Source organism: Alligator mississippiensis, chromosome 5 (assembly GCF_030867095.1).
Source record: "Alligator mississippiensis isolate rAllMis1 chromosome 5, rAllMis1, whole genome shotgun sequence".
Lineage (NCBI taxonomy): Eukaryota > Metazoa > Chordata > Crocodylia > Alligatoridae > Alligator > Alligator mississippiensis.
In genome coordinates, this window is record NC_081828.1 from 130,941,187 (window position 1) to 130,967,228 (window position 26,042).

At 42.9% G+C, this 26,042-nt stretch overlaps 1 protein-coding gene across 1 annotated transcript in view; it reads right to left on the reverse strand.

The window, feature by feature from the left end:
• Positions 1-26,042, reverse strand: part of ITGA9 (integrin subunit alpha 9) — a 381,381-nt gene that overhangs the window by 309,995 nt on the left and 45,344 nt on the right. The window contains exons 6-11 of the mRNA XM_019483333.2: positions 23,028-23,157; positions 20,513-20,598; positions 11,478-11,546; positions 6,628-6,765; positions 3,992-4,097; positions 2,665-2,759 (exon numbers count right to left, since the gene is read on the reverse strand). Coding sequence (XP_019338878.1) covers positions 2,665-2,759; positions 3,992-4,097; positions 6,628-6,765; positions 11,478-11,546; positions 20,513-20,598; positions 23,028-23,157 — 624 coding nt within the window. The remainder of the gene's footprint in view (positions 1-2,664; positions 2,760-3,991; positions 4,098-6,627; positions 6,766-11,477; positions 11,547-20,512; positions 20,599-23,027; positions 23,158-26,042) is intronic.

A 26,042-nucleotide genomic window follows, 5' to 3' on the forward strand; every position in this document is an offset into this window, starting at 1 on the left:
TTCCTTTAAGATAAACCTGCAATCCTAATGGCCAGCTTTAACGAAGAAAGAATGCTTTAAAACAAATGCAACTAAATTTTCTGTCTTAAGAGTGAATAAGATTGAGGTAATTGAAAACAACTTCTTCCTCATAGTTTCACTTACATCACAGAATGCAACAAAGTTTTTGGGGGGTCCCTATTAGGGTGGTAAATCCTGCCTACAGATATCCCACAGACATCTGCATGCTATTATGGTATAAATGCAGAGGTATAATTCTGTTGTGCTTTAAGTGCCATGAATGAAAACAGCAGGCCATGAAGCTTAGTTGGTCAGTACTTACTGAGCACATACATTATGCTACAAGCCAATTAAGCTGCTTTTCCTCAAAGCCACTGCTAAAAGTTGCTACAGGCAAGTAAGACAGATACAGATCAATGACTTGCACAAAAAAAAGGGAAAAAGGGAATGGGAAGGGTAAAAAATTTATACACCCAAGGCTTCCTTCTCACAGCTTATTTAATAAAGGAAATCCAGGGCATCTGGATGGCTCAGGGGTATAGTGATCAGATACACAAAGCCTCTCACCTTGAGGTCACTGGTTCAAATTCAGAGCAGGTAGGGGGAAGCTAAAGTTTTTTAACATCTGAGGGCTGTTTGGTTGCATGTGTGAAATGTCCTATTGTCCTGTCTAGTTCTTCTATGAAAAATACTAGGATGGGTTATAAAAGTACTATCACAACTGGCAGACAAGGTTCTTTGGGTAAATCTGATATCTTTTATTAGACCAATTCAAAATAGTTGGAAAAAATCTTTGCAAGATTTTGGGTACAAATACCCTTCGTCTTGAGACCAACATGGCTACAACCCATACCTCTATCACAACTGGTATATTTGTTTGCCTCAAAAAAGGAGGATGGATGGCAGGAATGAATCCACTGGTATCCCCTAAACTCTTCACATGGTCTTTTCCATGTGAGGATGAAAAAAGATATGATTGCTTTTTCTTACTTTGAAACAGGGGAAAAAAGCAAGAGCTTCATTTTATGCTGGTTTCAATCTGCCATCTCACTAAAGCAACATATTCCCTCGGGAATTAAAACAAACAACCAACCTCCGTATCTGGAAATGCAGAAGCTCAAAAGTCTAAACTCTCATAATAAATTAGACGAACCTCCCTCCCAGCAGCTATCATTGAGAAAAGAGAGCAGAGCTGAGTCCTACATATGCCACAAATTATCACATTTTAAAAGGATCATAAAAGGGGATTTAGATTTCTTTGTACAACCGACGTAGAGTGATACTTGGTAAAAGACCGAAAGATTAATCTAGTCTGCTAAAAGAGTCTCCAGTATAACCACTAAACCCTGTACTCTGCTTAAATTGATGTACTGTGTAGGATCCCACCCAGCAACAAAATAAAATGTTTAGATCAGAACTTCAAACAGACAGATGACAGCAGAAGCAGCCCCGGCCCCAAGCACACAGCAGCATCCCACCCTTGCCCTGGGCAAAGACCTGGGGAGCACATGCCCTCCATACCTCCCCCAAGGGCACGTACAGAGCAGGAGCCACCCCCACTGCGCCCTCCAGATTAGCCACCAGTTCTGTCCTGCACCCTGCCCCAACCCAGCTGGACACCACCTACCCCTGCCCCAGCCCCACTCCCTCCCTCAACACGGGGGCTTTGATCTTCCCCCACCCTATACCCCTTCCCTCCCCCATGCCTCTTCCCCCACCAAAAGACATACCATGCTACCAGGCTGAGATCCTGGCCACATGCATACTAAGGCTGCACACATACACGTGGTATTTATCTGCAACATTATCAGCCACATTAGCCAAAAAAAGCTGATAGCCAATAACATCAATTTTCCTTTTACTGGTGCCAGTGTGATATGGACTGATGTATTGATGCACCTCTACTAGAAATCAAGCAATAGTCAAGTCAAAGGACATTTCTGAACCTCTCCCCCATACTCCCATGCAATTTCATAACTTCATAACTGCCACATTACCTTGGATATAACCTTTTCATATAGAGAGGGTAAAGGCAGACATAACGTTATATCAATATCAATTCCATCTATATCAAAGGATACAGATATAGTCTATTACAATGCAACTCTTACCTGTGCAAAGTCTGTAGTGATACAAGTGAAGCAAAACCATTCTAACTTTAACCCTTCTTTATTCAAGTCAAAGTTGGGGTGATTTAGTGGACTAGTATCTCTACAGCAAGGGTGGCCAAACCACCATGGACAGACTGCATGTGTGGGGAGGGTGACAGTGGCAGATAGGGCAAGGAGCAGAAAGCAGAACAGATGGGATGGAGAACATAAAACAGTGCAGCATATTGGGGCAGGGGAGTGGCACTGTGGGGAGGGTGCAGGGTTTAATTTGTGGCACACCTGCCAAAAAGGTTGTAACCCCCGGTCTACAGGATCAAGAAAATGTAATGGTTACAGCATAACAACGGATGTACACTCCCAGGCAGTAGTTCTGCCTCCCTTTATAAAGTGGCTAAAAAGTACATTTTGTCATTCCTAGAGATGCACCAAGTAATATTTCACCTATGATAGAAGATTAGGTAGGAGAGAGATTATTGATTTCTGTAACTATACTTTACCCATGTGCTTGGTACACTTCTGCAACACATGATAGAATAATGAAAGAAACAATTACCATAGAATACAGTGGTACAATCCCATCTGCACCTCCATGGTAGATGTACACTGCTCCAATATAGTCATCCTCTTTAGGTGCCCCAATGGCGACATCTGCATATGTAAAACAACACAAATTGGAAACATTTCCTCCCTTTATAAGGAGCCTGTGGCTCCATGTTGAAATAGCTCATCATAATGACAATAAAACATCACACTTCTGGTGCCAGCTTGTCTAGAAAAAAGTTATCCAGTGCAATGAAGAGTTCATGTAAAGAATATCCTTCTCATTTATTTACTTATTTATTTATTTATAGTGTATAAAAGTAGTGTCTAATAAGCATGCATTTTAGTTATAAGGATGCTAAAAAAACCATTTAAAGTCTTTATATATGACAGGCCCTAGAACAATCAATATTCCAAAGCAAGACACCACTGACATATGGAGTATGAGCATTCTTCACTGTGTTAGAAATGCCAAGTTTCCAAAGAAGTCAAGTTAGGTCAAAAAGGGTATGTGTCAAGCCTATAAGGACAGAAAACTTCTGCTGAATGTCTGAAAGAAGGCAAATCCAGGTGCGCGCGTGCGCACACGCACACACGCACATGCACATGATGCCAACCAATGTTTTGAAGTTCTTAGCACGGTTAGAAATAATGAAAGAAAAATTGCTGATGTTAACACTCCCTTCTCAGCTGTTGTTATCATACTGTGGGTGCTTATACTAAAGCATGAAAGAACTGAGAGGTAAAATAGCAAATGAAACAAAAACAGAATGTACAACTGGAGGCAGCAACTAGCTGCCAATAAAATGGTAATGATATTAGTGAGATGGCAAAAATAATAGGAAAAAAGGTGACAAGGTTTTGGGGTTTTTTGGCAGGGTTTTGTTTTTTGGTTTGTTTTTTTTTGGGGGGGGGGGGGGAGGGGGGTTGGAATACCTAAAAGTCCTTGAGAAGACATACAGTAGAGTTAAAAAAATGCAGCAAATAAATAAATAAAACAGGAAACAAAACAAACAAAAAATGGCGCCCTGACCAGTTTTACCCTGCACTATCCTGGAATACATCCTATTGAAATCAATGAGAGTTCACCCATATTGTGTGTAATTAGCCTCAAAATGTGTTTACGTGGAAATAACACCCAGAAACTAATTCCTCATGGCATTACCCCTTGTACTAAGGAGAAATGACATTGGTAGGCATTGTGCTGTCTTGTCTGGCAGTAATGAATAAGAATGCTTTATCAAAATCATGTAAGTAAAGTAATAAATAATCAGGTAACCCAACACTCTCCACCTTCACTATAAACAATAAAATACTTGTAAGAACAAAAATGGACTGACCCGGGAATCCATCATCATCAATATCCCCTAGGGAGGCCATGCTTTCTCCAAAGTGTGCATTGTAGGCATTGTCACCACTCAGAACAAGCTTCTCTTCCAGGACCCCCTGGGAAACAGGAAACAGGACAGGCTCAGAAAAACAGAGTGAACACTGAAAGATATAGGGCCTCTCTGCTGGAACACACAAACATTTCAGGAAACACCTGGGGCAGGGCTGCAGTATGACTTCTGCCCTGCAATTGAAGGTCTATGAAGGCTTACAGCTTGGGTATTATAAAACAAAGTGGTTAAATAAAATCAATCTAATTCACCCATTCACAATGGCTTGAATTAGCCAGGCTGGATAATGACACAAGCTACATTCATTAGCCATAAATAGTAATCAGCCAAGAAGCCAGGTTGAACAGGAAGAGCCACATATGAATGAAGAGCCCTGGGCCTCAGGCTCCTGACAGTGCCTGAACAGCTAACTAATTAAATGGCTTGTGAGAAAAAATTCTAGCTTATAACCCCATCTCCAAATTTAGAACTAACGTGGTAAGATGCAAAAAGCACAGTTCTTTGTGTTCCAAAATCTGCTAGTAACAATGCTTCCTCACCACTGTTATAAAACACAGGATTTAGGAATTCTGGGTGGTACTTTCAAGAGTCTCCAAATTCCTTTTTACCCCTGTAGATCCAAAGGAGTTTTACCAATGGAGCAGTGCTAAGCTCAGACTGAGTATTTTTAAATCCTTACTTCCAGTCTTTCTAAATTAGGCAAAAAAAGGATCAACATGAATGACGTAACTGAAATGTTAACACATGGAGGCTTAGATCAGTTCACTTAGTTTTATCATGCATTAAATGCCCTTCAGTTCTTGTCCTGTAAGCAGATTACATCAAAAGAATAAAGCTCTTCAGTCTTTAGTCAAGATTTACTCAGCCAAAACTCCCAAACAGTTTACAAGTGTTTTCCATGCGCAGTGAACTGCAGAACTTGTATCAAAGGATCTAAAAAATCCTAGACTCTGAATCAAAAATACCAAGGTGAGAGATCAGAATATAATGCCCTGATAGGTTTAATGAAACGGGGAGAGACTGAGAAAGCTCAGAACAAAATCAGCTTTGCATTCAAATCCCAGTAGACGTCTCATGAATCTGGTGATTCATGCTCACCCACTTTCTAGCCAAATTGAGCCTTAACTTCTTGCAATCCACCCTCAAAGGGAAAAGAACATTTCCACAAGAAAATAAAACTTGATTATTCAAGCCAGCTTTATGCCCATCTCACAGATTGGTTTGTTTTGTATTTTTCCTTAGTGAATATGGGTAGACTGATCACTGGAACGTGTAATAAAAATCTTTTTCTTGGCTGTGGGGACTTGCTGACATTGAAAAAATCCCACATAATGAAGTTGGAAGACAAGAGTGGTGGAAAGCAGGCAGTCCTGTACATTACTCATTTCTTTACAGCATGCCTTGCTAGTAGGTAGAGCTAAGTTCATCAGACCTAGTCTGATGCAGCATGTGAATCTTAGTACATAGAAATTTATGGGCCTTCATGGTTGCCTCCTATAGTATAATTTGTCTTCGGATGGTCTTAGTGAGATCAGTGAAGGAAACAGAATAATTCTATTTGGTACCCAAGGGGACCACCATTTCTGATACATTTGAGAAGAGCCTAACACACTAGCCCTTGATCTGGCCGACCCACATGCACTATTTCAAAGGCAAATTTAAATAAATAAATAAATAAACAAACAAATGAGGGCTGTTCATTGGAATTCAATCAAACAAATACAATTTTGATTTATTTCATACACTTCAGATAGGATCTGTGTATAAGCTTAATATCCAAGAAAAAAAGAAAACCCCCACAATATTCCAATTATCAAAAAAAGGCGAATATGAATCCAGTTGTGCTACTGCTGAAGCCAGTGATAAATCCAGTTGGCTTAAAGGGAGTAGGACTAGGACATATTTGTAAGAAAACACAGCTTACAATTCAACACTTACAATGACTCCTTTTTAATAAGGCTTTTTCAGACACAAGTTTTCCAAGGCAGGGGAGAGGGAGACCCTACATCTTTTTCCTTTCAGTGTTCCATACTAATTGTCATCCTTTGCTTGTCCAGGAAGTCAAAGTTCAAGCTTTCCCAACATATAGTTATGCAATGTGAAATTTAGCAGTTTAGGGTTGACTGCGGCTGTAGACTTTCAAAACATTGCATAAAAGCAACAATAATGCAAATCTAATGTTTGGTTTCTCTTTTCATGGGTTTCTAAATCCTTGGAGTTTTGTTCTCAGTTATGGGTCAAATGACCATCCAAAACAAAAAACAAGCATTGGTAAAAGCTGCTGAGTTTTCTTGGTTTTGGTATTAATATAATTAAAAGCCACAAATCCCACCATATTTCAACACAAAACCATGAACTTTCCCATGATTCCTTGGAAGATTTGCATCATTTTGATAAAAATGGATTAACTTTTGAATTTAAGGAATCACAGTACCGGGAGAATTTTGCCTGGCTTCATGCTTTGTTGAAAACAATCATATACTTCTACTCAAGACACTAGGTTTCATTTGAGAGCGTTTGGACTAATGCTCAAGTTAAATTACCTTCCTCCCCTTTAAGCTTCTTCATATACTCACATTTCCTCTGTTGGTATAGACTGTGACTTGACCCTCATCTCTGATCTCCGAAAACATGGGTGCTCCAACCAGCAGGTCTGAAAGTCCATCAGAGTTCAGATCAACTGCACATAAGGAGGAGCCAAAGTAAGAGCCCATCTGTAACCAAGCCGAGTCACAACAAAGCATTCAGTATCTGCCCACACACAGGAGGAAATCAATTATGCTCTTTTTTTTTTTTTTTTTACATCAAATGATGCTTTATCTCATCCTAGCAGCCCTAAGGACAAACCTTAGGGGATTTTTTGGCAAGAATTAGACTGTTTACTGTAACTGTGCAGCCGCATGGACATTATACAGACCAACTAATCCTTATCCCTAAGGCAAAAGGCAATGAATGGCCTTACTTTAGAACAGCTTTTTCTCAAAAAAGTAAAACAAAAGGAGGGAAACACTTGCCTGGGCCAAGATTTCCATTGGTTAGTGAGTTTTCATGATCCATTTCAGACATCTGAAAGTGCCTGATTTTCAGAAGCTGGGTGCTTAGCAATTTCTGAAAATCTAGCAGCTTCAGTGGTCCCTCAGTTTGTACCGCCCCTCCCAAAAAAAAAATGGTAAAAAAAGAAAGAAAGGCAACCAAAATCACTAAGCAGGTTTGAAAATCTCTTCCCTGGTCACCTTAAACTTACCTTCTTAAATTTCACTAAGCATCCCCCAACTCTGTGAGGATTCAGGCAATGCATTCTGAGTGGGCTTATATTAGATAGACCACCTCTCTGAAAGCTCTACCCTCAACCAGAAAGAAAAGTAATGTGCTTACTGATTCTTCTTTCGCATATTGTCCTCCTACTCCAAGGTAGTCTGTCTAAGGATCTGAGCCTGCAAGTTCCTATTCCACAAAATTCCTACTGATTTCAAGAGAATTTTCATGCACAGAGAACTTACAAGGTGAAGCCTTGAACATGTAGAAATTTTCCATCAGTGACAAAATATATCAGAAAGAGATGACTTATCAGACCTACTGCAGATTACTAACATGCTATATGAAGCATTCCTCAAATGACAGTCAAACCACATACAAGGGCTTGATTTAAACACAAGTAATGAAACTGAAGGGAAGAATGACATGCTGTCCTGAGTTTATCCAGCTATGCCAAAGCACTGCAGCGCATATTCCATAGGCATACGGTTAAAATATATTGTGCATCTCTCAAAAGACTCCTTTTGAAAGGCATCAATCCTTTTAAGTCCCAGAGTTAAAAGCAAGCCATATAAAACTGGTGTGCCCTCACTTTTATTGTTGAAATTCATTTAGGGAAAAGCTTGAAGCTGAGATTACAGAAAGAGTTAATTAATATAAAATGGGTGGTATATGGCTGGATGGTAGCACTATAGAAAAGGTTTTGGGAGTCTTGGTGGATCATAGACTCAATACGAGTCTGCAGTGTGATGCAGCTGCACAATAGGTGAATGCGGTGTTGATAGAAGTACTAGGTGAAAGACACAGAAGGTGATAGTGCCTCTCCACTCAGGACTAGTTAGGTCTCATCTGGAATACTGTGTGCAGTTCTGGGCTCCATATTTTAAAAAGGATGTGGAGAATTTAGACAGGGTCCCAATGTGGGTGACAAAGATGATAAAAGTGCTTGGAAAGCAAGTCATGCAAGGAGAGGCTGAAGGAACTAGGCAGCTTAATTCCCCTCAAGAATTTTTGTTGGCTTATATTTATCCAGTTATGTTTTAAAACAAAATTCTCATTGTAATGAAAGTTATGAAAAACATGACGCTGCATATTCAAGAAGCCTTAAAAAACAGGCTCTTATTTACATTAGGTGTGTTCAGTGTGGGCAAGTCCATGTTACTTTTTGCAGAACCTTAATTTTTTGCAGTTGTTATAAAATAAATACATCAACTTCAGTGCCTGCATTTGGTTTTCTAATTTCCGTCCCCCACTAAAAAAAAAAGAAAGCAAGGAAAACAGCCTGTGCATCAATGTCAATGTAAATGGGATATGGAGGAGTGAGTTTGAACCTTTGCTGTTAAGATGGCATTTGGCTGGAGTCAGTTTCCTGCAATACTCAGAGCAGAAACTTCTCAGAGGACATTTGGAAAAATGTAGGGTTTGTGTATGGGTTTAAAAAAAAAGAAAAATCAATAAATAAAAGTTTGGGTTTTAGAGAGCCTAGAAAAAAATTGTAGGAGCACAATAATAGTCTACAAGTATTTGAAGGACGTAAACACAAAAGAAAATTAAGAAATAACAACAGGGATAATGTGATTAAGTTAAGAATGCAACGTTTCTTGGCTAAATCCCTTATGCTTCCTGATTGCTGTGGATCTTACACCCAGGAATAGTTTTTCAAGGAAGAAGCACTGTAACTAAGGATGTCAATATGATCTGGAAGAAATAAGAAAAAAACACAGATCCCAGTATCTTTCTATCCCTGTGATCCTCTACCATCCCCAATGTTTAAGGAAATTGTGACAGAATTTGTCTGCATGTGTTTAATTGAGCTACTAACAATGCAGGTGTCCTAAGGAGAGCAGCAGCACCTAGTATAGCCAGATTCTATTAGTACAAAGGTCCATCTCTTGGACCCTGGCCCTACTCTTATGACCCAGCCCTGTAAGCCTCCCTCTGGCTCTGTGAGAGGACAAGAAATTCCTTCTGTGCAGCCCTGAATTAGGCTGGGTACCACTATTTTTGCCATTATCTATGGCTAGTTTTGATGTGCGTTTTGTTTTCCTGAAGACATATCATGCTTCCTGGTCAAGAATAATGTACATTTTTTTTCTAGCCAAACAGGACATCACACATGGAAGCATGGTTACATTAGATTGTGCAAGAACATCAAAGGGTAAATGCTGGATTTAAGCTCTTGGGAATAAACACTTAGATCAGCATTCAGAGTAGAGGATTCCTGAAGGAGTCTACCTGCAGGGCAATGGAGCCTCCATAGCCCAGTACTACAACCCTAAAAAGCCCATCTCTAGAGAGAAATAGGGAGATAAGAATCAGTAGCATAACTTAATAATTTTTGAAAAAATTATCAAGGCTCACATTTGTGAGAGCCCGGCAGGACAAATTATGCTGAGGGGAAACCAGCACGGGTTTGTGGCGGGCAGATCGTGCCTGACCAACCTAGTCTCTTTCTATGACCAGGTTACGAAACGCCTGGACATAGGAGGAGGGGTGGATGTCGTATACTTAGACTTCAGGAAGGCCTTCGATATGGTATCCCACCCCATACTGGTGAACAAGCTAAGAGGCTGTGATGTGGATGACTGCACAGTCCGGTGGGTGGCGAATTGGCTAGAGGGTTGCACCCAAAGAGTCGTGGTAGATGGGTCGGTCTCGACCTGGAAGGGTGTGGGCAGTGGGGTCCCGCAGGGTTCGGTCCTTGGACCGATACTCTTTAATGTCTTCATCAGTGACTTGGACAAGGGAGTCAAATGTACTCTGTCCAAGTTTGCAGATGACACAAAGCTATGGGAAGATGTGGACACGCCGGAGGGCAGGGAACAGCTGCAAGCAGACCTGGATAGGTTGGACAAGTGGGCAGAAAACAACAGGATGAAGTTCAACAAGGAGAAATGCAAAGTGCTGCACCTAGGGAGGAAAAATGTCCTGCACACCTACAGCCTAGGGAATGACCTGCTGGGTGGCACAGAGGTGGAAAGGGATCTTGGAGTCCTAGTGGACTCCAAGATGAACATGAGCCGGCAGTGTGACGAAGCCATCAGAAAAGCCAATGGCACTTTATCGTGCATCAGCAGATGCATGACGAATAGGTCCAGGGAGGTGATACTTCCCCTCTATAGGGCGCTGGTCAGACCGCAGTTGGAGTACTGCGTGCAATTCTGGGCGCCACACTTCAGGAAGGATGCGGATAACCTGGAGAGGGTACAGAGAAGGGCAACTCGTATGGTCAAGGGCCTGCAGACCAAGCCCTAGGAGGAGAGACTAGAGAAACTGGACCTTTTCAGCCTCCGCAAGAGAAGGTTGAGAGGCGACCTTGTGGCTGCCTATAAGTTCATCACGGGGGCACAGAAGGGAATTGGTGAGGATTTATTCACCAAGGCGCCCCCGGGGGTTACAAGAAACAATGGCCAGAAGCTAGCAGAGAGCAGATTTAGACTGGACATTAGGAAGAACTTCTTCACAGTTCGAGTGGCCAAGGTCTGGAACGGGCTCCCAAGGGAGGTGGTGCTCTCCCCTACCCTGGGGGTCTTCAAGAGGAGGTTAGACGAGTATCTAGCTGGGGTCATCTAGACCCAGCACTCTTTCCTGCTTATGCAGGGGGTCGGATTAATGATCTATTGAGGTCCCTTCCGACCCTAACATCTATGAATCTATAGGGGGAGACAATAGAGACAACGGAATTGGAAGGGGCAAAATAAAGCAAATGATGCCAGCAGCCAAGTTTTTGTGATCACAACTGGAAGTCACTGCATTCACTTTTCACTGACAAATAAGAATGGATGATCTCCAACAGCAACTGATTCTCAAGCTGTGCACGTCTGTCCCAATATCTCTTCCCCTTCGTGGCAGAGCTCTACATGCTGCCACACAGTCCACACTCTACCAAACTTCTGCAGCCATAGAGGCAGAAATAGGATTTCTCTTTCAATCCCCATAAGCTCTAACAGCACTTTTTATTGCAAATATTACTAGATTTTTAAATTTCAGCAATGCTGGCACTGAGTTGACATTGCCAATGAGACTGAAAGACATGTGACTGGTTTAAATAATTGACTGAGGACCTCTTGGTGAGGGCATTTACACTTAGATTGGATGCTTGAGAAGTGATCAACTAAATTCACCATTCTAATTAACAGAATTAAACCACTTGTTAGTGAAAATCTCTCACCTTTTTACCTGAAGCTTGAAAAATCTTTATTAGGGAGCCTGATCTCCTGTCAGTTCTGAAAATATAAACCTATCAAGTGAAAGAGGAAAAAAAATTAAACAATGGTTACAAATACTAGACATGAGGTCAGCTTGCAAGTGGGTAGTTTGTGACATTATTTACAAAGAACAGAGTGAAACATTCATGTGTAATCATTGTAAAAAAAGTGATTCATATCTGTCAAAGTTCAAATTCAAGACAATCCTAATACTTTTTCAAAATAAAATGTCTTCATTTTAGAATCAAACAGAGAGCCCCATGTCATTACAACGACTTTAACTGGATCCTAATAAAAGCTTAAATGTGCAAACAGCCCACTGCACAACAGCCACAACCTCAAGGAAATGGCTTTTGGAAGGGAGTAACAGTGTCCAGAAATGAGGAGGTCAGAGAACTGAAAGAACCTCCTGACCCCCAGTTTCCTCCACAAGAAAGCATGCAGTTGGATGAGTCTACAGAATAGGACAAAAGTCAGGATGTTTTGGCAAAGACTTCAGTAAAAACTGAAATTACACTAGTAAGAGTAGGTACAGACATTTGTAGTGGTTAGGGAGAGGATACAGTTAAAAAGGTCCCTGATCTAAGGAAAGTTCAGGGAGGAGGGGTTGGGCAGGATGGGAGGCTCGCGGAGAGGCTTCAGGGTGATCGGGGGGCTAGTGGAGTCTGCGGGGAGGAATCAAGTGGATCAGGGTTCATAGGCAGGCTTGGGAGGGGGTGGGGGGTGGCAGGATTGGAGAGGCTCTCTGATCTGCCAACCCCCCCTCAGCACCTCCTCCCACCCTCCCAGCCTCCAGCCCGATCCTGTAAACTGCTTCCAGGGCCAGTTTTAATGGCTCTCACAGGTCCCAGGAGCCTGACTGAAGTAAGCTAGGGTGAGGGGAGGGGTAGGCAGATTGAGTGGGGTACGGGATGGTGATTCCATGTTGAGGGTTGGTGGGATCAGGGGGCTCTCTTCCCCCCACAAGACTATTTTTATCCCCCACCTCCCATGCCTCGATGAACAACCCTTCCCTACACCTGAACTTACTTCCATCGGCTCCCAGCACCAGTGAACAATGGTAAAACCAAAACTGGGAGTGGCTTGCAGAATTGGGTTATCTGGCAGGTTGGCGGGGGGGGAGGGGATGGTGGGGTGCGCTAGCTGGTTCATGGGATGGGGTTGTCCATCTGGGGACCAGGGGGCTAAAAATAACCCAGTGCAAGGGGGGAGTTAGAAAAAGTGCAGCCCTGGGGCCAGCAACTGCACTGAGAACCTGTACAGAAGTTCAGTTAGATCAATCTACCTATAATCTAACTTAGTCCACCTCCAAGATCAGGTTAAATTAAATCAGGTCAGCCATTTTTGGACCAATCTAACCCTCCTGGAACTAGTTTAGGGCTACCATATGTCTGGGTTTCCCCAGACACATCCTCTTCCTTGGACTCCTGTGCTGTTTTTAAAATAAGAGCAATTGTTTGGGTTTTCTGCTCTCCCAGGCTGGCTGCTTGGGGCTGGGAGCAGTGGGCAAAGTGACTGGATTTCGGGGTCACATGCTCCCCACATGGGCTCCAGTGAGAGAGAGAGATGTGGGAGCTGCTTTGGCAGCAGGGCTGGGGGGGGGGAGGCAGGGGTCTGTGGGTCACGAGAGAGGGGCACAGGGGATGGGACAGGTGACCGTGGGTTGGGTGTACAGGGAACTGGCAGTACCAGGGGCCTGAGGGTCAATAGTAAAGGGCACCAGCAAAGGGTGGGGGGCAGGCTGTTTGAGAGTGAGGGGCACTGGTAGGACTGGGGTCAGTGTGTCCAGAGTGAGGGGCAGCAGCAGGGCAGGGGGGAGGCTGTGGCTCATCAGTGAAGAGAAACAGAATAGGCAGGGGCAGGGCACCGGCAAGTCACTGCCCCCTGTTGGGACCCAGGGCAGTCGGCCAGCAGCTCTCTCTGACTTTTACCCGGGCAGATAAGGGTCCGGGGCCTTAGAAGGCCGTCAGGCGGGTATTTGTGACGCTTGGAGTGGAATTAATTAGGCGGACACTTATCAGTTGTAAAGCAAGATTGTTTATTCACGTCAAGGTGGTGTAAGATGGAGGTCAGAGATATTTAGTTAGTTATAGCTTAGAGATCATTGTTTAGTCGTTTTGTAGATATATATATATATATATGGGCCGGCAGTCGGCTTATCAGGCATGTGGGGCAAGGGTACGCCAGGGAGGTCGCAGCGGGAAGACGCTGACAACTGATCAAATTGTTAGATTTATTTTAAGGTGTGGGCAGAGTTGTCTTTGACTTTGTGAAAAATGTAAGCGGGTTTTGTTTGTATGTTAGCCAATTGTTTTTTGTCACGTCATAAATCTAATTAGAATCGCCAATTATTTAGCGGTCTTTGTTAGGGTGTTATTTTTATAGGGTTATTTTTTGGGTTTTTTGACCAATTATAATGATTTATATAAAGCAAAGAAGGCAAAAGTTTTTATCTCTGTTAGTGGCGCAGCAATAAATTTTTTTTTGACATGCGCAGAAAAAAGCAGTTATTATCATTATTGTTAACCCTTAGTTAACCTAGTGTAGAAAAAACTGTTTTAAATGGTTATTATTTGTTTGTGACATGGGCACTACTTAATTTGGTTGTGACATGTCCTTTTGTCTATGGAACAGCAAGTAACATTATGTTTATATATAGACCATTTTGTTTATTATTGTTAGTGTTTGGTAAGCGGGTATATATAAAAGCAAAAAGCATGGTTAACTTTGTTTTGAGATATTGAAAAATCTAACAGCTAAAACACACAAATATAGCAATTGATAATAAAAGCATAATGAAGGGTATTAACAAGTTGAGGAATCATGATCACGTGTCCCACCCAAACCAACGGAAAAGGTCTGATAGCTAACCTTGGCCTATACCCGAGAGTCGGTTTGGCGTTTTTTGTAATTTTTTTTATTTTTTTGTTTAAGATTGTTGAAACGCATTAACCTTGTCATGTATCGCTATTTGGGTTTTTTTTTAACGATTTGACACTTTTTGTCCTCTATCCACCTACGACATATAATAAGCCTTTATATTTGTCTCTCGTGTTTTTTTGTGTTTTAGTTAAGAAACCAAACTAAAAAGGCAAAATTTTTTTTTTATTTAATGTTTTTATCTATACTCGACCTTTTTGTGACATCTCTCAAACCTTTAGATTATCAATGTTGTTTTTTTTTAATAATTTAGAGCTTTTTATTTAAAACATTATGACTTGGCTTTACTGTGTAAAGTCTCGAACAGGCTTTAAAACAAAACAAAACAAAACAAATATGTATAAGATCATTAACAGGAAAAGAAAAACCATAAAATGAATCGTTAGTTGTGTCTTTGGCCTATAATGACAGAAGGTTTAGGACCGAGTTGGAGGTTTTGAAGTCAGCTTTGTTTGTCGAGAAATCTGTTGGTAATTGTAGGAATAGAGCGACGACCCTGCTTGCGACATATGAGCAGGCAGCCATTGTGGTGTCGACCCAGGTGTGTTGTAGGTTGGTGCTTGGTGATTTTTGCGATCGGGCAGTTATAGATTGCTGTTTTGTCTTTGCTGGGCCTGTAAGGGGACAAAACAGACGAACAGACAAACAAACAAAGAAAAGGGTGGCCATATTTGGTGAACAGCATGGCGGCGAGTTAGCTAGTTGTGATGAGCTATGATGAGCGACCAGATTTGATCGCCTTTTAGGAGCACAGAGTAGGAGCCAAGATATTGCTCGGGTTTGTAGATGACTTTTTTGTGCACTCGCGGATGTGGTTGATGATGGTGTGGTGTCTAGGGGTGAGCTTCGGCTTTCATGGTTGGGGCTTTTGAAGCGCTAGTTTATAGATGCCCCCTTCAAGTAGTTGTTTGTTGGGGCAGGTTGTGGTGTTATCCGGAGTGTGTTGTTAGGCGTGGGTGCCTCCAGGGCCCGGACCGGTTGGCGGGATCGGTCGAGATTGGTAGCCTAGTTTATGTGTCAGTTGTCGTTGTACCGCATCTCTTAGGACGTGTAGTCGTTGTTTGGTAAGCGTGAAGTGGTTTAGGAGGAACCCAAACATGGCTCTTTTTTTTGGTGTCCTCTGGGGTGGCAGTCTTGATTTTTTTTGTAAGTTGAATTGGGAATGTTTTGGCCCTTGGTATTCGACTGGATATGTAGTAAGATAGCTTAGGGCAACGGCTGAGTTTGTGGTTGTTGATTTTATAAGAGCTTGTAGTCGTGGAAGTTGACTTAAAAGATTTGTTGTTGGCTGAGTAACAAGCAGGTTGAGGAGAAGGCAAAGGGTGATGGTATCCTCTTCTGCATAAATCTCCATGTATGTTTCGATGACGTCAAGGGTGGTGGAGGTGGTTGCACCCTCTGGGTTGGTTATTTGTTTGGTTATTGTTATAGGATGAGCGGTAGCTGTAGTTGTTATTGTGTCTGATGGGAGGATCGGATTTTTGTTTATTGCCCCCTCCCTGTGGGACGGAGGTGGGGCCGTTGGGAGCGACGTCATCTCCTGGGGCAGGGTAGTTGGGTGGAGTCCCGCCTGTTCTTTTGTGGCTCCGCCTTTCTTTTTTAGGTCCTCTGGGCAGCTCATATTTTTTTTGGTGTCATTTTTTGGTGGCAACGGAGGGTTTTGGCACGCTGTTATCTCCGCAGCAGCTTTGCTGACTGTAGCTAATTGGGTTTTTAAGTTTGTATTTTTACACAGTAGGAGTGACACTACGTTAATCATCTTTTTTTTGTCCCCCTCGGAGCTTGCCCACTCCTTTCCGACTCCTTCCTCTCCTCTCAGCAAGAAGTAGCTGCTGACGCACCCTGTCTCCGCTCCGCTCGCTTGGTGATAAGCGATGTGGGCCCATAATTCATCCGCGTTATTTATGCGGTGCCCCCCACTACACCAGGGGCAGTTCTTAATTAATTTCACCTTCATCACATTTTCCCTTGATCCTGTTTGTGACGCCATGTCGGGACCCAGGGCAGTCGGCCAGCAGCTCTCTCTGACTTTTACCCGGGCAGATAAGGGTCCGGGGCCTTAGAAAGGCCTTCAGGCGGGTATTTGTGACGCTTGGAGTGGAATTAATTAGGCGGACGCTTATCGGTTGCAAAGCAAGATTGTTTATTCACGTCAAGGTGGTGTAAGATGGAGGTCAGAGATATTTAGTTAGTTATAGCTTAGAGATCGTCGTTTAGTCATTTTGTAGATATATATATACGGGCCGGCGGTCGGCTTATCGGGCATGCGGGGCAAGGGTACGCCAGGGAGGTCGCAGCGGGAAGACGCTGACAACTGATCAAATTGTTAGATTTATTTTAAGGTGTGGGCAGAGTTGTCTTTGACTTTGTGAAAAATGTAAGCGGGTTTTGTTTGTATGATAGCCAATTGTTTTTTGTCACGTCATAAATCTAATTAGAATCGCCAATTATCTAGCGGTCTTTGCTAGGGTGTTATTTTCACAGGGTTATTCCTTGTTTTCTTTGACCAATTATAATGATTTATATAAAAGCAAAGAAGGCAAAAGTTTTTATCTCTGTTAGTGGCGCAGCAATAAGTTTTTTTTTGACATGCGCAGAAAAAAGCGGTTATCATTATTGTTAACCCTTAGTTAACCTAGTGCAGAAAAAACTGTTTTAAATGGTTATTACTTGTTTGTGACATGGGCACTACTTAATTTGGTTGTGACACCCCCCACAACCATCATATTCCCCCTGCCCCTCCCCCGCCTCCCCTCCCTGACAGGTGCCCGCTTTTTTTGGACCTGGAAATATGGTAGCCCTAACAGTTCACCTTTAGATCAACCTAACTAGGGATCTAAGTGTAAGGTTTCACATGGGCGAACTAAGTTAGATCAGGTGGCCATTTTTAACATCATCTAACATTCCCCTGACCTCCCCAGATGTCTGTACACACCTTAAGTATGTACATCTTCAAAGCCAAACATTCTTTTTAAATATTGGAGGCTTGCACAGCATACCTTGGGCTCATCACCCTGCTGCCCTCCCCCCTGGGCCTCCACAGCCCAGCAAGCAAGACCCAGTGTGGCAGGGTAGGGAAGCTCAATGCCACCACCAGTAGGAGCCCTGCACTGCCATGATGAGGAACCCTCTACTGCCCAGCAAAAGCAGAGATGGCGGCACAGAAGGCACCTCACTTACACCCACCCGCACACAAATCTGGGGGGGCATGTGCCCCCTACCTGCAGGAGTGTGCACAGTGGTAGGGAGCCAATCCCCCCCCCACCCAAGCCTGCAGTGGGCAGCCCACACCCTGCCCCTCCCACAGGCTCTGCTCCAGCCATGCCACCCATGGGGGAAGGGGAGCCAAGCTTTGCACCCCACTCTGCTGCAGCACCTGTCACCTCTCATAGGTGGCAGCTGGGGTTCAGGCACTGCTGCAGGGGGCTGCAGACCCGGGTCCCTGGCCCCGTAGCCCTGGCAGCTGGGGGTCCCCTCTGGCAGGGGAGGGAGGGAGGGAGAGCAGGGGCTGTGGGTGGGGAGTGAGGGGCAATGGCATGGTTAGGGCACCAGCATATCAGGGCTGCTCAGCACCACAAAGTAGTGGGGGATGGGGGGGACAGCTGCAGCTGGACTCGCATCCTGGTGAGCAAAGGGGGCAGGAGGAGATCTGATTTACATGATAAAAAACCCAAAATCAAATGCCAACATTTAGAGGTATTTAGAGTTTCTTTTATTACAGTGATTGAGGCACTGGTAGGCTTCTATACTGCTTTAAAATTGTAAATATATAAATAAAACTGTTCAACTGATACCTATGTATCTAGTAGTGTTTCATTTTAATCACGGAAAAATATGGATGGGGGGCAGTTAATCAGAGAATTCAAGAATTTTTATCAGAGAATTTGCATTTTTTTAAACAGAGAAAACCAGGATCTATGGTTATGACTGATTCATACAAGATGATGAACAAGCCACAATGAGCAAATCTGTGGAAAGCTAGCTTAGACAAATTGGTGGAAAGTTTGGAGGCTGGATGAAACTCAAATGCATAAGCTTAATGCATGCAAACACATAGGCTGCTTACAGACATTTAAAAAAAATAATAAAACAGCGCTTTACTTTAAACTTGGTGTGCTTGCACACTGAGCCCAGCTCATGTCCAGAAGCATTGTGTTAGTTGGACCTAGCACACCTAACATCTGTATAGATTAGGCGCTTTAGCGGGACTTTTTTGGCACTGTTATCTAATAGCTGATTCAACTGGCTTAAGATAAAAGTGCCAAAAAGCCCCGCTGAAGTGCCCAATCTATACAGATGCTGTGGAGCCAGGTCGAACTAATGTGCTGCTGCTTCCAGTAAAGCACGTTTTTTTTCCACATCTGTCAGCAGCCAGAGAGAGATCTGTATCATAAAAAGCTTATACATTCATTTCTGTAGAAAAATTAGACCCGAGTACTGGTGAAACAAATTATAACATAGCAAATTGTTTAACCATAATCCAGGTGTCAATTATTTTTGACTGCCTAATCAGTCAGGTAGTAAAACACATTAGATTAAGATCATAAAGGAGATTGTCTCTATTAACCTATTTATCATCTGCTCCAAAGGAGCCCCATATATCCCTAGCATTAATTGAGCTATCATCATTCTCTTTTTTATATATATATATATCTATATATCTATATATCTATATAGATATATAGATATATATATATATAAAACAGTTCTGCAGTTTACTTGTACATGGTATTTATTAACAGAAAAAGGAAGAACCTAAAATGATTTAATTAAAATCCCACTTAATTGTAAAAGTGGAACAGGTCTCTACAGAACTCCTGAGTCATTCTTTGGCTCACAGCATAGCAAGATAGAATTTGAAGCCAATCCATCTATTTCTGACCAGCAGGTGTCGTTTCAGGTAATAAGAGAAAAGAGCCACTTTATTTGCAAAGTTGATCATGGATTTGATCCAAGAACTTGATGTATTAACTTATGTATTGGGTTTTAATAGGCCCTTAACAGATGGGTATACAGACAGCTTCAAGGAAATTCACTGAAGAGAATTATACAGCAAGAACTATTTCAGATGCTTCCTTTGGAAACTGTTTGGAAAAGAGACGAAAATTCATCTAAATACATTGACATAATACAGATTATCCCTAGTTTTATAGCGGTATACATAAGAGCATGGTATAGAGTTTAACATATATGACCATGAGGCAGGATTTTATCTATAGTTTAGCTGCTGAGTCATCCTAAGATTTTGGCCAAATCACTTAAACATACAGTGCCTCAGGGCAAGCCCTTAGGCATATCTGTAACCCACAGAATTCAGTGAAGCTACTCAAGCTCATAAAGGCATATATATGCTTAGGTGTTTACAGGATTTGATCTTAAATACTGTCCTCATACATGAAAATTGTGTATATATCAAACCATTGTGTGTGTTTGTCCACTTTATTACTGTGGGTTCTAAATTCACCCAGTGCAAATCCAGATGCTAATACTGCAAAGATAATAGAGACATGTCCATATATTTAAAATTCTAAAGGAGATACCAACTGGAAAAAAATCTTTAAAAATGGATTTAAAAGTAATTTCATGTACTACACCTGTCTCAGAGTAAGCCTTTCAATTGTACTAATTTTGTAACCACATGTTCTTATTGTTTTCACTTTTGCAATGTGAAAACCCATTCAAATAAATTGGGAAATGTTAAAATATTTTATGCACAAAATGCTGTCAAATATGTGAATTTAAACAAGCTGAAGATTTTCAGTGTTATGTGCAACAAGAATATTTTTTAAAGTCATATAAGGTTATAATTTTTCCCAATAACTGTATCCCTTCAAAATAAAGAATTATTTTTGGTGGTTTGGGGTGAAGACAGTAAAGGTGCCTGTAGGGGCAGGTGGAGTGAATTTGAGGACTTCACCAATTCCCTTACTTCTTCCAGACAAACTACTCAAAAATTAATCTTCAGACAAAATCTCGTGACTCCTCATTTATGGGAATTGAGTCATCATATTTAACCTGGTCACATCTAACTGTTTTATTGTCTGAGTAAAAGCCGCACCTTTCCGATGCCTCCATCCTGAGGAGCTCCTCCTACAATGTCTGTGGTAGTCGGCTGAGAGAAATGACCTGCTGTCACAGCATATCCTGAGCAGGAGGTAGGGCAAGGGAAGGGGGGAGAGAAAGAGAAAAAAAAAATTACAAAAAGGAAGAAATCTGAGAAACAGGTCAGCCATCTGGATCGAGCTGATCGGGTTCTATGGTTGCTTTAGAGTGTAGATAACCAGCATCATGCAAAAAGCAACAGGCACTCATTTTTGTACAGGAACATGCCAACATTCAGTTCAAGAGCACATCACAGCAGGAAATTACAATGAATGGTCAATTGTTTTTAAGCAAGCTAAAAGGGCAAAGGTGTGGGTGGAAACCTAGCAGAGTATAGGCAGAGGCAAGAGGGGCACAGAAAACAACTAGTTAACAAAGAATCCAGATGGAAAAGAAATGAGAAACAATAAAACAGAACCATGCACACTGAGCAGAGTGACCGCATCATCAGGAAGAAATTGCTTTCATGCCTGTAAGTGAGTCTCATGTAGCTGGAGAGAACAGTGCTGTCTCAGTTAAAATCGCTGCCCATCATGGCTTGGAAAATTAAATGTTTTTTCAGTTCACGGAAAAAAAAAAATAAAACAACAGTAGATGAAGAGGTCAGTAAAGTTAATGCTTTAAAAAGATTTCTGCTTGGATAACAAGAAAAACATGAACATACATCAAAAGAAAGAAAAAAAAGTGTGTATGCATGAGAAATGATATATAAGTAACATGTCTAAGGAGAGAGCTTCCCTTCCTAAGGCTGTCTTCTTTTCAACTCCTCCATTGTGAATTATATGTCTCTTGTCCACATGATAAACACTATAACTCAGGTCTATCAGTGGCAAAAACTATGTCTTTAAATACATACACACTCTCTTCATTTACTTATCCTGGAGTACCAAGTCAGGGGTTTTCAACCTTTTTTAACAAGTGTACCCCTTCTGTCTCAAAGTTTCAGCTCATGAACCCATTTACATTTTTTCTTGTTTTTAAGCAGGGGGAGGGGGGGACCATGGCTCCTGCAGTGAGGAAAGGAGTGGGGCTGGGGTAGGGGCAGACGCTGCACAACTGGGGCAGAGCACAAAACGGAGCTGTGAGCAGCTCAGCCAGAGGGTGCGGGGGGGGGGGCGGCTCCCACCGCTCCACACACCCTGGGAGAGCGTGGGGGGCAGGTACTCCCAGATTTGTATGTGGGACAGGGAGGGCTGCCACTGCGGGCTGAGGCCGGGGCAGCACCAGGTTCTTTCCGGCTGGGGCTGGGCCAGGCTGCGCTCAGGGTGGGTGGCAGCAGCTCTGAGACGGGGATTATGGGAGGGGCTGCAGCTCCCTCAACCCCCCGCCCCTCCCGGTACCACTGCCACCTGCCCCAAGCCCAGCCCAGCCCAACACCCCCACCGGAAACAGCTTGGCACTGCCCTAGCCCCAGCCCGCAGTGGCAGCCCACCCCACCCCACGTGCAGATCCAAGGGCACACCCCCCATGCCCTCCTGGGGGTGTGCGCAGTGGCAGGAGCTGCCCCTCCAAGTGGCTCAGTCCCACACCCCACCCCAGCTGGGCAGCCCCTGCCCCAGCCCCACTCCCTCCCCCACTGCTGGGGCCTCAATCTGTGCCTTTCCCTCAGAATAGACTTACCAGCCAGACCCAGCTGCTGTCCACACTACTGGGTTGCGCTCCTGGCAACCTGCACACTGCACTGAGGCTTCATACATGCGCATAGCATTTATCGGCCATATTATTGGCCACATCAGTTCTGCATACCCTGATACAACCTTTTTCAGTACCCATAGGGGTACACATACCCCTGGTTGAAAACCACTGTGCTAAGTGATTCTTTAAAAAAAGAAAAATATAAGTTAAGGAAGAAAAGAGATCAGTTTGAGTCTCTAGACTGTTGCCTGTTCCAAGAGTTCCCTAGGTCCTGATACCACTCCCAGGCACTGGGGAAAAGAGGGAAGCCTTTAATTACATTTATGACATTAGTCAATTTTTAAGCACGGTCTCTAGAAATCAAAACCAAGGACATGTTAATCTACAAAATCTACTCAAACCCCTACCCTCTAGTTCCATGATCTCTTTCTGTCACTAATGCATGACTTATGTAGTGCTATGTATCCTCACAGTCTGCCATTAAATACTTAAACATTATGCCCATTTTACAGGTAAAAATGTAAACAGATATAGAGACAGGTCAGCTGATTCAATACCACATAGCTGGTTTATACCAGGTCAACCACTAGAACTCCAGAGAAGCTCCTGACTAACAGTCCAATTCTTAGTTTTCTATATGCTAGGCTACTTCCCAACACACAAGCATATTTTCTATTCTCCTCCTGAGTAGAGTAGAAATGTTTAAACAAGGAAAAAGCCCTGCTCATTCTTTTCCTATATATTTTGTTAGGTAATCAATCATCATTATTAAACCATTTAATCCAGTCAGTTATTCTTTGGTCTTTTCTTGAACTACTGAAAAAAATGGTACTTGCCTAGGTATGTGTATCGTCTAGCTATCACAGCATCATCATTTAGTTTGAAATATGTGTTGTCAGTGAGGTTCAACACTTTGACAGTTCCTGTCCAGTAATAAGATCCTGGTGCTCCCATGATGACCAGCTCCTACAAGAGAGAAAAGAAAAAAGGGGAGAGGGGAGGGAGCCAGCATGAATTATGAAAGAATCAAAGTTTTGTAGAGTTTTGTACAGGGCCAAGTTTATATCAAGACACCAACAAAGCATCTGCCTCTAAGAAGGTAGTATATTCCATCCCAAACATCCTCCAAGGGTTTCTTTTTCAGGTACAGGAATTATTTCACAGGAATATCTGAATGCTTTGAATTCTGCTGGCCCCTTCTGTTACCTCCACAAGAAGTATCTAAAATCAACTTTTCAAGCTACCAACATGCCCGCAGAGTCATCCTTCCAATAAGTGCTCCTCCCATAGTTGTTGCAAGCTCCTAGGGTCCCAAATAACCAAAAAATCCATGATGAACTACAAACTCCCAACCAGCCAACTGGATCTACTTCTCTTGCTGACTACTTGCGGGGAGGGGGCACCAGAAAAGAATTGGGGGAGATGCCTCACCCTCCCATTCCCATCTTTGCTACATACTGAATATTCCTTGCAGCAACAAAGACAGTTTAGCAATGGCAGTGTATGGTGCCCAGAAGCAGTCGCCAGAGTTGTTTAAATGGCTCTCAACACACATCAACAGTAAAAAAAAAAAAAAGGGATGACATCTCCCCTGCAGCAGTGAACATCCAGCTGCAACTCCTGCACTTTGTACCACCACTTTCCAGGCTGCAGAACTGGCTACTTATGCCTCGGTAAACTGATTTAGGGTACCAGGTAGAGGAAAACTCATGCTTATAGATTTTTTGACCAGAAATCAGCCAAAATGTGATGACTTTAACATTTCAGAAGAGTTTTGCTTTGAGTTGCTGGTTTTACATGGACCTAGCATTCAAAGAAAAAAAACAGGCTAACTGAAGCCTTCTGAGCTAAAAATCAAAGAAAGTTCAAACTGATCCCTGCAAGGCAAACCACCGAGTTTTCCCATCATTCTAAATGATGGGAACCACAAACTTTATATAGTAGTAGCAGTAGAAAAGGGGAGGATGAGAGGCATTGATCTCCAAATAAAATCAAACACATAGTGATTTCTGGCTGAATGCCATGCACAGCTGAAAAAAACAAACAAACCTAAAAATAATATTTGAACAATTTGATTTAAGTGACCTAAAAAAGGGCCAAAAAGGAGTTAATAAAAGCCCAAAATAAAAACCGGACAATATCTGATGTGAAGGAACTGAAAATTAAATTTGCTCCTGTTCTCTGAGGTAATTTTCAGCCACTCCTGAACAAACTGGTCTGCCCCATGTACCCTCCTCCTCTCCATTCCTAATTCCACAGGAAATAAAGTCCAGTGCTTGACTCATGTAGCTCATTTCCAGAGTGAACTCTTTCCTCTCTTCCCATAAACGAATTATCATTATTAGGCAAAACTGTACAAATCTTGGAATTCACTTAATCAACTGTCAGGATGCAAAAGGATATCTCTGTTGGTTTGCAAAGAAAGCAAAATGGGGAGGAGAAAGGAACTAATAATCACTCCCCTCCTGCCCCACTAACCCCCCACCCCCATGTAAGAACTATTGGAAGCACATCATGCTCTATATTGAGCTTACCAAAGTTAGAGCACCATGTAAAAGCCTCACCCTTACAGAAGTATGATTACTGTTTCTAAAAGGAGAAGATTGTCTAAATGTGTTCGAATACTTTAAGTAATGTACCTCTATAGAAAAACTGATGCAGAAGGCAGACTTGAGTGAAAAAAGATGAAACTTAGAGCTGTTTCAAGTGTGATAGGGAAAAGGACGCAGAGCTCCAGAGGTTAGGCCTAGTTTCTTAAATGGGGGGTCCTAGATGAATGTGCAAATCCCATGCTGGGATGTTCTTAGGATGTAAGAGAGATTTCCTGACCAACCCCCCCCCCCCCCCCCCGAAAACTGATGCACTCTTCTGCAGCATTTGAGATATATTCTAAATTTAACCTAAGCTGTGGTGTTTGTTCTCTTTGTATTCTGGAAGACCCCCTCTAATGGTATCTACTTCCATTTCTAACGTGGCTCTCCATTCAGGAGAGGATCCTAACCATTTGGCTATAAAACTTTCAGGGATGAGGTTTTTTCCTACTGAAGCTGTTCTACTTTGTATAAAATACAAAGTACGTTATACTACAATACTAAGACAGAACGAGAGGGTGAGAATCCCTGTAGCCAGTTGGACCCCCGGGCCACATCCAGATGAGCACAACTGTGTTATATGCACCACAGACATATCTGTGGTGGCACATTCCCTTGTTCTCCATGCTGCAAGAGAGCAGAATGAAAGGTTTTTTTGACCCCTGGATATCCAAGGGTCAGAAAGACCCGTAACCAAAAAAAGAAAAAAGCAGAGCTGAGCACGTGCTGGCAGCATGCACCGCCGAAAGCTCGAACCTGGCCAACTGGAGCCGTACTCTGCTGCCAGCCAGGCTCCACGCAGCAGTATCACCACTGCTGCAGCCTCAGGAGGCCCCCAAGACCTCAGGTAAGGCTCCTGGGGCCAGCCCAGTGTTGGCCTCAGCCTCCACTACCTGACCTGGGGTAACTTGCTGCGCACCAGCATGTGTATGGCACGGGCATTCCCTGGGGACAACTAGCAGCGACACAAGGTACACTGCTGCTAGTTGTCCCTGGGGAACTAAACGTCTACGCACATCTGGACACAGCCCTGAGCTCCAGTTCCTGCTCCACCGAACAGACTTAGAGTACTCTACTCAGTACACAAAACAGCGTGGTGGTCAAAGTACTTCTCTTGGAAGGTGAGACGTGGATTAAACTCCTCTCAGGCACAGGAGGAAAATGAACCTGTCTTTTTCATCCCAGATAAGTCTTCTAATACATGAGCTGTTGTGTAAAATGGAACCAACACCACCCCAACCTCTAGTTTGCTCTTCTGAC